The 12,416-nt window shown below is 34.1% G+C and overlaps 1 protein-coding gene across 5 annotated transcripts; it reads right to left on the reverse strand.

Annotated features, from left to right (window-relative positions):
- Nucleotides 1-1,148: 1,148 nt before the first annotated feature.
- Nucleotides 1,149-10,365, reverse strand: LOC127064977 (glycine receptor subunit alpha-3). Of its 5 annotated transcripts, none has more exons than XM_050996712.1 (10): nucleotides 10,094-10,358; nucleotides 6,852-9,224; nucleotides 6,107-6,251; nucleotides 5,907-5,989; nucleotides 5,662-5,805; nucleotides 5,465-5,547; nucleotides 4,999-5,133; nucleotides 4,126-4,226; nucleotides 3,560-3,877; nucleotides 1,149-2,820 (listed from the first exon to the last, which is right to left on the reverse strand). In XM_050996712.1, exons 2-10 carry the CDS (start codon nucleotides 6,950-6,952, stop codon nucleotides 2,635-2,637), a joined length of 1,296 nt encoding a protein of 431 aa, XP_050852669.1. In that variant the 5' UTR covers nucleotides 6,953-9,224; nucleotides 10,094-10,358; the 3' UTR covers nucleotides 1,149-2,634. The 5 variants fall into 5 exon arrangements, with proteins under 5 accessions (XP_050852669.1, XP_050852671.1, XP_050852672.1 ...); XM_050996714.1 differs by having other exon boundaries at nucleotides 1,149-2,787; nucleotides 10,094-10,354; XM_050996716.1 differs by having other exon boundaries at nucleotides 2,684-2,882; nucleotides 10,094-10,365.
- Nucleotides 10,366-12,416: the final 2,051 nt, after the last annotated feature.

Genomic DNA, 12,416 nt, shown 5'->3' on the forward strand with positions numbered 1-12,416 from the left:
AACTTACAATGGGGGGCGTGACGTGCCAGATGTTCAAAGATCGTTTCGAAGTGGACCCTTGTTTTTCTTAACATCAGGAATGTAGGAGTTCCCTGTAGTCAGAGAGAAATTTTCTAAGTTCTACGTTTTATCAATATTATTATTATATATAGATACGATGATTACATCATGCGAATGATTAGAAATTTTTACAGACGCGTAATTCTTATACAAATATAAATCGTAATATTTTTATATTGATCAGTTCAGTGATTTCAGAATGGCGTCCATTTAATTTTACGATATTACGTATTTATTGCATAAAAAGTTAAACGGGAATAGAACGTGTATATACTTTTTTATATTTAGGAAAAAGAAAATAAGATATTCAATCGTGATGAATTTGTTTCACGCTTACTGCGTGAAACGATTGAAAAGGAAGGAAGAAAAGCGCGTGGGCAGTTGTTTTATCTCTAGGATGTATCCCGGTTATGATAGCCGGATGCCAATGCCTTCTCTTCCTCTTCTCTCTTCTTTACTCTTATCAATCATTCTTTCTTCGTTCAACGTTTGCAAGCGTTCTGCTCTTTAGCGTATGCGTGCCTGCTGTTAGTATCTGTTTCTCTCTTTGACTCTTTCTCTCTCACACTTTCTCTCTCGCTGTCTCTTTCTTTACTTCGTACTCTAATACCATCTGTTTCTCTCTTTACTTTCGATCTCTCTATAGAATTTTTATGATAGACTTTGTCGACGAATCTAACGACGATAATCGAACAATCGTTATCCAAATAAATACATATATATACACCATTTAAGATTTAATAAGACATACATGTCTTATTTTTCTTTTCATCAACCTCGATGTACTGAAATAATATCAATAAATTTATTATTAATATATTTCTTTTTCATCAAATTATGCAGAGTATAACGTAACACTCGTTTGTTCAGAATTCAACATTTTAATTAATTTCTAATTTAAATAATATCTAATTAAAAATTGTTGATTCATCAATGAACTGAATATCTTACTTTACTCAGGGTTTAAAAAAATATTCAACTTAATAATAAATATTATATGTTTCTGTTATCGTTGTCTTTTTTGTTTTTAACATCTTTTATAATAATGATGTTTCAATCGATTCTGGGAAAGGGATATCACAGAGTAGTAAATTTAAAATCATGCATTATCATGCTTTATTTTATACACACTCTCATTATACATAATTAAACACGAGGCCCGTGTTCGATCTCGTGATTTAAATGGTCGTTCCTTCGTAAATGGACGAATATTTTGACTGCGATAATTAGTTCGATTAATATCCCTACGCGAAGAACAAATCAAGTTTTGTTACTTTGTATTTATGTATATGTATATGTATGTATGTACATTAGAGATGTACGATCTCTCAATGTGAATTTACGTGAACGAAATTTACGGTTGACGAAAGATTACTATTTCTTTTTATCTATATATGCGATCGAAATAATATCTCTGAATTTTTCTTTTTAAACTTCGAAAATATTTCTTTTTTCTTTTCTCCCTTTGTCTCCTTTATTCTCTTTAATATAACGATTATTATCTTATCTTCGTATGTACAGCGGGTGTTCTAAATGAATTTAATGCTATCATAGTATATATAGACGAAAGGCATCGAAGAATGATTGTATTACCAAAATGATATTGTGTCGATGAAAAACGTTTCGTTTTTGTATGTGACAAGCAGTTTTACAAAATTTATGAGATCCATTACGGATTGATCGATGAACAAATATTAATTATATTATTCTGTTTGAACGTGAAAGCTTTTGATAATTAAATTAAATTAAATTACATTGATTAATTACTTTTCTTTTTTTTTTCTCATCATAATTAAATTCCCGTGGATGTTCGAAAAGCAGAGATTAGTGAGAAGTTGAATTAAACGGCCGTCTATAAGCTTCTTTGGACGATTTACTTTTTGCAATTGGGCAAACTCTTTGCACGAATAATTTGAAGGAATGTTGAAGGTGCAATAATTTCTACGATATCGAGATCGACAAATTTTTCTAGGCATTTCTCTTTCTTTTTTTATTTTTTATTTTTTATTATTTTTTTTTTTTTTAAGCGAAAACCCTTTAATAATAATTAATTACAGATTCGACTTCACCTAACTCCTCTCACTTTTTTTTTCTTATCGCGATAGATCAACGAATCGATATCTCGATCTTCGATCGCGACGATCGTTCGTATTTGGCGCCCAAATTTTTCTTGATCGATAATTGATTTTTTTCTTTCTTTTTTTTTCAGATAGCCATTTATTTAGAGAAAAAAGAGCGCGAGATATGTCTACGTAATACGTTTTTATCTATCGTTTATGCATCTTGTAACGATACACGAGTTTTTCGAGTTAAAAATAAGCTAGGTTTCTCTTCTTTTCTTTTTTTTTTTGTAGTTTTCCTTTTCGTTTACGACTTGATGTCATCTTTTTGATAACAAATGTGTGTTCGTTCTTTTTGTCTTTCTCTCTCTCTCTCTCACACACATACACTCTTTACATACATCCAATTTTACGTTTCATCTTTCTCACTCCTTCTCGTTTTAAACGCGTATCTTGCATTCCGATATTTCTCTTTTTCTCTCTCTTTCCGCAAATTATCGGATAAAAGAAGATTTTAAATATATTCAGCAAACATTATCCAATAAGTGACGTTCAATACAGCGAAAAGAAAAGGAAAGAAAACACGTGAGACCCGATCGATGTTCAAGGCCCTCATTCTTGCTTTCTGAGCCGGTGTTGGTCCTGGTGGTGGACCTGAATTCGACTTCTGCGATCGACCGGACAACAACATTGCATTTTCCTGCGTGACAACGATCACAACTTGAACCACCGCCAAGAAGACGTCTCTCCTGTGCCTCGGAGCTTTCTCGCGAAGATCGCGTGTAAATTAAAAGAAATGAAAAGAAAATAAATAAATAAGATTATATGAAAAGAAAACATATAAGTTATTTTCTATACATTTTTGATTTTCACAAACACTGAATCACAATTTAGTCAAGCACTTTTTCAAACATTATACTTACTTATTAATAAACGAAAGTGAAGTATAATCTAAACAAATTCTTTAGTAAAAATTATAAATACGAAAACTTATGAAATGTATAAAGTTATTTAGCAGTAAACGTACATTATTAACCCTTTGCGGTCTTATTATACATAACGAACTCTTTAATTAAAAAAATCGAAAAGAAAAAGATATGAGATACTCAAAAACTTTCTATGTTTACAACTTGAAAAATATAGGTGTAATATTTGCTTGGAAACACATACAATATTGTAATAACAACGTACCAATTACCATAAAAGATAAATCTAGTATAAAAACCATAATTGAATGAAATGTCTATGAGAAAACAAACACAACAAAATTATAGAAAAGTCATTCATTGATGTTATGCTTGACGTTAAGAATAAAATAATTGATGTTATGAATAAAGTATCAAAAACAGTTGGTAGACCGCAAAGGGTGAATAAATTGTTTCTCCGAGGCACAGAAGTCGTCGTCTTTTAATAAAACAATCTTCACCATAAGGCGTTACCTTAGTTGCAATATCGAAGATTTTATCAAGTTTAGCAGAGTCGGCAGCGCTAGAAGATGGCGGTGCCGGAGGTGGTGGTGGTTTTGCTGCCGGCGCATCGGAATCACCGAGAACGATGTTTACCAAACAATATTCCATCAACGCCATGAACACGAATATCGTGCAGACCGACATAAAGGCATCGACAGCTTTTAAATAGGAGACCGGTGGTAAAGAGGCTTGACTCTTCGCGTGTTGAGTCGATAAGGTCAGCAACGATGTCACTCCTAAGGTCACTCTGGCTGGTGCAGCTTCTGGTTTGATCCAAAATGAGACCCACTGTAAAATAAATAAATATGTTCTCTCTTTTTCTTTCTATCTCTCTATCTGTAATCATATTGTCCTGTTTCATATCCTCTTTTCTTTTTCTTTAGTTAACACCTTATATGCGGAATATTTTTCAAAAGTTAACTTACTATAGTTAATTATTCTTAGCAAAGTTTCGATAAAGTAAACACCCCATATAAGGTGTTAATAGTTTCTTTTTTATTCTGTTTTTTCTTTCTTTCCATAAGATCATGACTTACCGACATGATTACGATTAAACACGTGGGAACATATGTATGAAAGAGATAATAACCGAGTCGTCGTTTCAATACGAATACCACTTCCAAGCAGGTGAAGTTACCTGAAAATAAAAGGTTCCTTTGTTTATTCCTTATATGTACGTATAATGTATATTTATTGTATGTATATATAAGTATATGCAAAATATATGATAGAGTCGGGTAAGTTGGTAATATATTTAGAAAATCGATAATCTAAAGGACGGTGTCATCCTTTCAAATATAGTTTCAAAAGGGTCGAGGTTAGTTAGAGAGAAGCTATTATTGAATACGTCTACTTTTCGAATTAATGAAATTCATCAATTATGTTTGAGTTTCTCTAAGAATAGTTTAACATATTTATTTTTTAATGTAAAAGTAAAACAAGCCATTTTCTTGACGAATCTTCAAAAAATTATAAATAAGAATTAGGAGATATGTTAAACAAAATGTAATGAATCAGACCAGTATAATTTTAGAGAAAATAAGAATTAAGTATAAAAAATATATTTTCAATTTTTGCAAACGTTCGTAAAATTTGATTATCTCGTAAGAGTAACAGCAATGATTAGAAAAAACATATCACTCGTGATGCTTTTAGATTATTTATCCTACAATTTCATAAACGTCAATTTTCATTACTTTCATTCTCATTAATTCGTTTTTCTGTTAGAGATGGTAGTATAATATCCATTCAATTTTTATGCATGGATTCTTCCTAATTTCTCGTATAAAAAGATGCCATTGAATGGAATCAAATTTATCCTCGATGTTTAATCGTACAAGCGTACGTACGCATGACACGATACTTTGCTTTCAAAAACCGAATCAAAGAAGCTTATTCAAATCACTTACCAGTGGAATAGACTTGCGTGCAGTCAGCCGTATAGTTCTTCACGAGCTGTAATTGGGGCAATTCTATGTTCTCATCGACAACAAGTGGTACATCGGGATCCCATTGGAAGATCATTTCATCCGTCGTGTGAGACACTGTTGACCGAGTTGTTTTGTCCTTGTCAAAACGTAAGCATTCACACTATCGGCTAAATATGGCGCGGACGATCTCTTTTTCTTTTTTTTGAGTATCATTTTTCTTTAAGATATTTTTTCTTTTTTTTTATTCGAGTAGCGTGGATATTTCTTTCGCGAACTATTCATGCAAGATAGAAATCTCTCTCTCTCTCTCTCTCTCTCTCTTTCTCTCTATCTCTTTGTCTCTATGTAATTTCTTTGAACGAATATTAGCGAACGTATTAGCGATGCGCTTACTGAAAGATGCAATTTCGTTGATAAACTTCTACAGATATCGACTATTACTCACGGCTCTCCATTTGCAGTTTACACTCCTGCGTGTCGTGCGGATAAATCAAGAAGTTCATAGCGCAAGAGAGCTTTAATGTCAATCTGTAAGTATCGTAGCAAGATCGTTGAACGTAAAGTTTTTTCTTATGTTTTATATTTTGTTTTTAACGATCAAGTTAACTATGTCAAAGATGTAAGAACTTTTGTTTTACGTACTTCACCATATATAGGATAGTTTTGTCTTTGTAGAGCCAGAGATAATGATTTGGTATCGTCATCGTCTGAAAGGTCACCGATTTGGCATTCTTGAAAAAGGAATCAGGTCGCCACATGTTCTTCAGCCAGTCGACTTCTAATAATCTTCAATTCCGTTCAAGAGGTTTTCGTTTATAGGAGCAATTTTTTCACGATTATCTATTTATCCTTACAATTTTTGAAGAATTAATTAATTAATCGTATACCTATACTCCGAAGTCATATTCTCTGGTAGTCTCAGTCTGTTGTCCTTCCACGTTTGAGCAAAAAATATGTCCGCAGCGTAGGTCTGTAAATTATTTTATATCTTTCTCTTGTCCTCTGTAGGTATTATCGTCTTTCAATGGACATTGTCAATATTTGAAGAAGACACATTATCAATGGGATAAGAGAAAATCGTACTTACCATTGAATTTTCATCGATCGAATCGAGACCCATTACGGTGACGTGAAAATAGACGACGGTTGCTTGTCCATCTTTTTTCGGTGGTCTCATTTTATCGTAAAGTTTTGGATCCTCCGGTAGAAGATCGAAGAATTCTAAGCTTCTCCTGAAAGAAACATTTTTTTTCGTTTCGGCACTATTTCTTTTCAATTTTGATACGAGGATTATTTGATGCATGAGAAACTTTACGGAATTTGATATATATTTGAAAAAAGAAAAAATAACTAAAAAAATTGGTCAATATAGAAAGTACAAAAAAAAAAAAAGATAAAGACGTCCCTCGATAACTATCGAATTTTTAAAGTTATCTCGAAAGAAAAGAAAAAGAAAACACTGCTCAAACTTTGATCTTGGAGCACATCCGAACGCGAAGTGGTTGGTCGTTAAAGTCTCCCGTAAGCACTCCATCTTGATAATATTTAGCACATCACACCAGCTTGATCGATCGAACCGATTCTATATCAAAATAATACGAACTAGTCGTTTGTTATATTAAATTTTTAAATATTTTTCTATTTTCTTTCACTGTAACTTTTCAGAACTATGTATTTAGAAGAAAATCAGATCGATCGATGTGTCGTAGATTCATCACAGTTTCACATGCTATCGTATTTAATATTCGATCGAATTATACTCCATGCTCGGCTAAACAACGAGAGTTTTTTTATCATCGACGATGAAATATCCTCAAAAACGTCGATCTTACTGTGCATCTGCGGTGCGGTCCAGTAGCAAAAGAAGAAGAAGAAGAAACGTGGAGAGGATTGCGGAAGTCATGCCTCTTCCGTGTGCTCCTTCCGTCGACATTCTTTCTTTATCCTTCAATGCATCCTTTCGTACGATTTTTCAAAACGTTTTTTGTAGTATCGTCGAAGGGATATTAGGGATGAAGAAAAGGGAGGAGGGGAAAGAGAGAGAAAGGGAATAGAGAGGGAAGAAGACGAGGACAAAAACAAAGTTAGAAACAAAGGATGATAAGAGAGAGAGAGAGAGAGATGTGAATTTGTGCCAGTCCGGAACCAGGTCCGGTTAGTGGCTCGTACCACTTTCCGATGGCTATTCTCTGATTCGCGAGAACGTGCAACCGACGACTGACTCCTTCGAACGACTTTGCAGAGCCTGCAAAATCTTCCATTCTCGTGATCTACCGAGATGTGGAGGTGGTAGAGAGCATTGGTGTTGGTGATGATAGTTGGTGGTGGTGGTAGTGGTAGTGGTGGTGTTGGTAGTGGTGGTAGTGGTGGACCAGTTGCACCCCTTTGCATCGTTTTCACCCCTTCTTCTACGTCGCAAATAGAGGACCAGTTGAGAAAAGAGGGGGTAACTCTCGCTCGTGACGTGCACGGAAACACGTTGGAAAGGGTCGAGAGTACCACGGAGGATTGCGAGACGAAAGAAGTGGTGGTAATCCCTCGGAGTACCTGTGCCCATGGCCCATGACAACCTCGACGACGATAACTACGACAACTACGACGACGACGACGACGGAGATGACGACTATACGATTCTGTTCCAATGCGGTAGTATCCTTGCTTTATGTCGTAATCGTGCACACCCTCCTCGACAGGTCGTCCTGATAATCGTTCCAACATTTCTTCCCTTTTCTCTTTCTTACCTCGCCATCTTTCTTTTAACCCTTTTTTCTCTCTCTTTCTTTTCTTTTTCTTTCCTTTCTTCTTATCTCTTTTATTGATAGAATCCTATTTTTTATATTTTACTGATATACAATGATATTTTTAACCCTCTTAATCAGCGACTACTTTTTTATCGGTCGTTGTATGCGAGTATCATGTTAATTTCTGTATTTTAATTATTTCACGCACGATCCTTCTACTTAATGATAATTTTATAAAAAAAAGTAATTTGCGTTTACATTTTATTTTGTCAACTTTTCTATTATTATTTATTTATACAGACACGAATGATATATTTAATGATTATATTCAAATATAAAAAAATGTATCTACGAAAAAGATGTAATTTTTTTCGTATGTTCTTTACTAAATATGAAGATACACGATTCGAAAAGTTACTGAAGCAATTATCTCTTAATCATAGTGATTACTGTTCGTTTAATGAGACCCATAGGACTCTAGATAATAATATCGTATTAAGCTCGTTGATTTAATGATTATATTTTCGTATTCTCTATAGAAAACGAGATATGTATTGAACGTTAATTCGATACATTGTAACATTACAAATTAATGATCAAGTAATTAATGAGAATAGACTTTATATTGCGTCATCTTTGATATAAAATCGTACGATAGATATTGCACACACACACACATATCTATAAATAATATAAAGTATATAAATAAGTTTCGTTCTATTGTGTAAATATGTATTATCTATACAAAGTGATTTCTTGGTTCTTCTTTGAACTAATGAAAACAAATCCACAATAACCCGTTGAAATTTATTAAGAAACTGAATTATTATAATCTATAGGAAATGATAAGCCAAATTTGTTAATTTCAATGATATTTAAAGGAAAAATAATATTGTATGTTTGTTACGTTTTATTTTATCATCTGTAGTGTAAACTAGATTATAAAAGTATATAATTTCTTTTTTTGGAATTCCTAACAATCTACATAATTTTCTCGAGCTTTGGAACATAAAAAAATTATTACAAAAAGAAAAAAAAATCTAAAATCTCGTTTCATATATTTTATCGTCTATAAAACTAAATAATAATTATACATGCACACTTTTTGTTAATAAATCCCTAACACGCTTCACACACAGTTTCCCTGATGTTTCCTTTTCCTCACGTTTCTTTTCTCCCTTTTTTTAAATCCCTCAAGGATCAACTTAAGAAAGAAAATTCCTTTGTTTCTTGGAAATTTTTTTCGCACTGCGCCAATGCATACCCTTCCCTAGCGAGGTGAAAGTATCGTGTTCCTCAGGGGTGATATGTTTTAAATCGTTCAGCGGCTAAACAGCATCGATTAGAGCGTAGTCAGTGAATACGAAGAGATTCGGAGGAAAACGTGCTAGAACGAGAGAATGGAAGGGACGAAGAGGAGGATAGAAAAGAGGGAGAATGGGAGGGTGGGAGAAGGAAGGTAGTCTATCAGAGAGAGAAAGAAAGAGAGAAATATAGTCGATGACGAACGGGGAAGAGGAAGAAGACGGTCCTCCTCTTTCTCCTCTTATCCAACCCTCTTCTCGCAAACCCTTCTTCAGGGAGGCGCTAACTACCGCGCTATTTGAAGAAAACGTCGTCGTCGTTTCTCTCTCTTTCTTTCTCTCATCGTTCGATATATCGACCCTCGAAAATTGTGCCGCGAACAGGAAGCTATGTGTCGTTCGTATCGTGGAGTGGCCACCGTTCGAGAAGCTATGCTTATATGCATATAGACAATATATAGATATATATTGTGTATATAGATTGACGACGTTGGTAACTATGGTTGCAAAGACATACGTTTCTCGCGATCGTTTTCATTCGTTTATATATACTACAAGATATTTTGAATATTTCTTCGCATTGAAATATTGATATTCGAATGAGAAAAATTATAAGAGTATATATATATATATGTGTGTGTGTGTGTGTATGTGTATAAATATGTCTACTTTTGATTTAATATAATTAAAGTATTAAATTGAATAATTATGATATATTAAAAATTATGAAAAAATAAAATGAGAAAAAATATTTAAGTGGAAAGCGCTTCTGTTCGATTCAATCTTCTAAGAAATGATAATTTGGTACTTGAATATTTCGAGAGTGAGTATATGTATATCATTTGCGAGATATACTTTATCTCGCGTAAAATTTAAGGGATTTCTTATTTTATTCGTTTAATGCACGCGAAATTTCAGCGAAAGAAAGAGAAAGAGACAAAGACAGAGACAGACAGAGAGAGAGAGAGAGAAAGAGAGAGAACATCTTTCTGTTTCTAGGCAAGTAGGTACTTTATTAGTAGCACGTACTTTATTATTTCTGGAAGCGTAGCGAACGTCATCGTCACATCGATTTCGTGGTAACGAACCATCGAGAGCACCTTCTTCTTCTGGTTCTTCTTTCGAGCTCGACAATCAGGTCATTGGGCCTGCAAGACCACTGGGGGAATCGCGAAACGCCGGAAGCGTACTCGAGCTGCTCCTTCAAGAATCTGTTCCTCGTCACATTCCGTTCTGGCAACGAGCGATGGCTAACTACGTCATAGTTAAAAAAAAAAAAAGGAAAAGAAAAAGAAAAAGAAAAAGAAAAGGAAAAAGAAAAAAAAGAAAAGAACGACGTCATGTGTTTTCACTCTATATACGTATAATATATATATGTATATTTATATACATGCCTATATTATATATGTACGTATATAAAAAAATAGATTTTGAAAGATAAAAAATTTTTTGTTTGTTTGTTCTATTGACTTATAATTATTTATTAGTATTTATGTTTGTTTGTGAAAAAAAAAAAATATATATATATATATGTAGTGACGATTTTTTATATTTCAGAATCAATTTCTTAATATATATACGTATAATATTATATATAAATATATAGATTTGTTATATTAGATGATGTGTTCCCCTTGAAAAATTTGGCGATCCTTTTAGCAACCGTTGCCGAATCTTATTCCAATTTTCCACTCGTCTTCGATTCAACGTTTGCATGTCAAGACATTCCGAATGCTGCCAAGTTCTTTTTTATATATGTATACTCGTATGTATAATTCCAAATGAATGTCTGGAAAATGTATGTATGTAATTATTCGTTACATTTTCAATAGTTCAGTTCGTTTTACTTAGTATTATTCACTTTTCGCGCTACCATTCATTATCGCATAAAAAAAGAATAATAAAGTAGCGAAGTAAAAGTAACATTTATGATCAAAAATTAAAGGTGCGTAACATCCTTAGATAAAACTATTTTCAATATCTCTCTCTCTCTCTCTCTCTCTTTTTAATAACATTATTTATAACATTGTAAGATTACAAGAATTCCATTCTTTACGATTAATAACTTTATCGATATATATTATTACATATCATATTTATTACCATTAAGAAGAAATTAGAAACGTGCGAATATAAAATTTCATCGAAATTGTGTGGCAAGTCCTTCGAACATCGTGCTGCATTAAACATCCTCTCATTCGATAAAGATTATCTTCGTTAGATTATCGCGTTATCGAATCGAAATATCCCCCTTCGTTTCCCTCGTCCACCTCTTTCCTTCGTCCTCCCAGATTCCACGGAGAACAAGATAGGAAGATTGAAAAAATCGAACTTACCTCGACTAACCAGCGCGAAGTGTACCGGGGCTCTCTTCAAACAATCGCTTACAAGACTAGGTGGCATTTACGTCAAAGACTTGATGACGTCATTCTGAAAAGGCAGCAGCTAGGAAGTAAGTAGATAGGATCGCATCGGGAAGGATCTTTGAACTAAATAATAAATTCGATTATCTAAACGATGATGATTCAATCAAAATGGTACGATTTCTTAGCACGTTTGCCATACACGAGTTCGACATGATCGATTGGATTATCCTCGGCTCGTTTGATGATGCGTGACATTCGGTCACATGGTAAGTCATTTTCTAGACAAATAGGAGTTTTCAAAAGAATTTGGTCCTATTCATGGGATTCATTGGGAATTTACAAGGATTTACTAACGTGTGCTGTTTCATTCTCTTTTTCTCTCTTTTTCTTCTTTCCTTTCTTTCTTTCTTTTTTTAAAGAATCTTTAAAATCCTCTTTTTCTTTTCCTCTCAAGAGGAGAAAAGAAGAGACACGCTAGGATTCGACCTTTCGTCAAAGGATGATCGATTTCCTCCTGTTTTGTGTCATCGGCCAAATTGGATTGGCAAAATCGCCGACTGACAGAATCCAGCGAACACAAGAGAAAGAGAAAGATCGAAAGAGAGAGACAGACAGAGAGAGAGAGAGAGAGAGAGAAAGAGTGATCGTGTACACACACAGTGATACGCGCTGTCGTACTTTTTTTCGCTGACGTTTGCCTGCTCCTTCGGTACTCGTGGTTGAGGGATGCAGAGAGATGAGGAGTACCGGATGAGAGAAAGAGAGAGACAGAGAGACTGAGTGAGTGAGGAAGAGAAATAGAGAGAGAGAGAGAGAGGGAGAGAGAAAAGAGAAAGAGAGAGAAAGAGAGAGAGAAAGAGAGGAAAGAACTGAGGTGTTGGTACCCCTAGCAAGAACCGCACCGCTGTTCGAGTTTGTGAGGAGTCTTTCGAGGTGGATCGAGACGATGCACGATAAGCACGCTCGTCCCTCTTTCCTCTGACCTC

This window comes from Vespula vulgaris, chromosome 7, assembly GCF_905475345.1.
Source record: "Vespula vulgaris chromosome 7, iyVesVulg1.1, whole genome shotgun sequence".
Classification (NCBI taxonomy): Eukaryota; Metazoa; Arthropoda; class Insecta; order Hymenoptera; family Vespidae; genus Vespula; species Vespula vulgaris.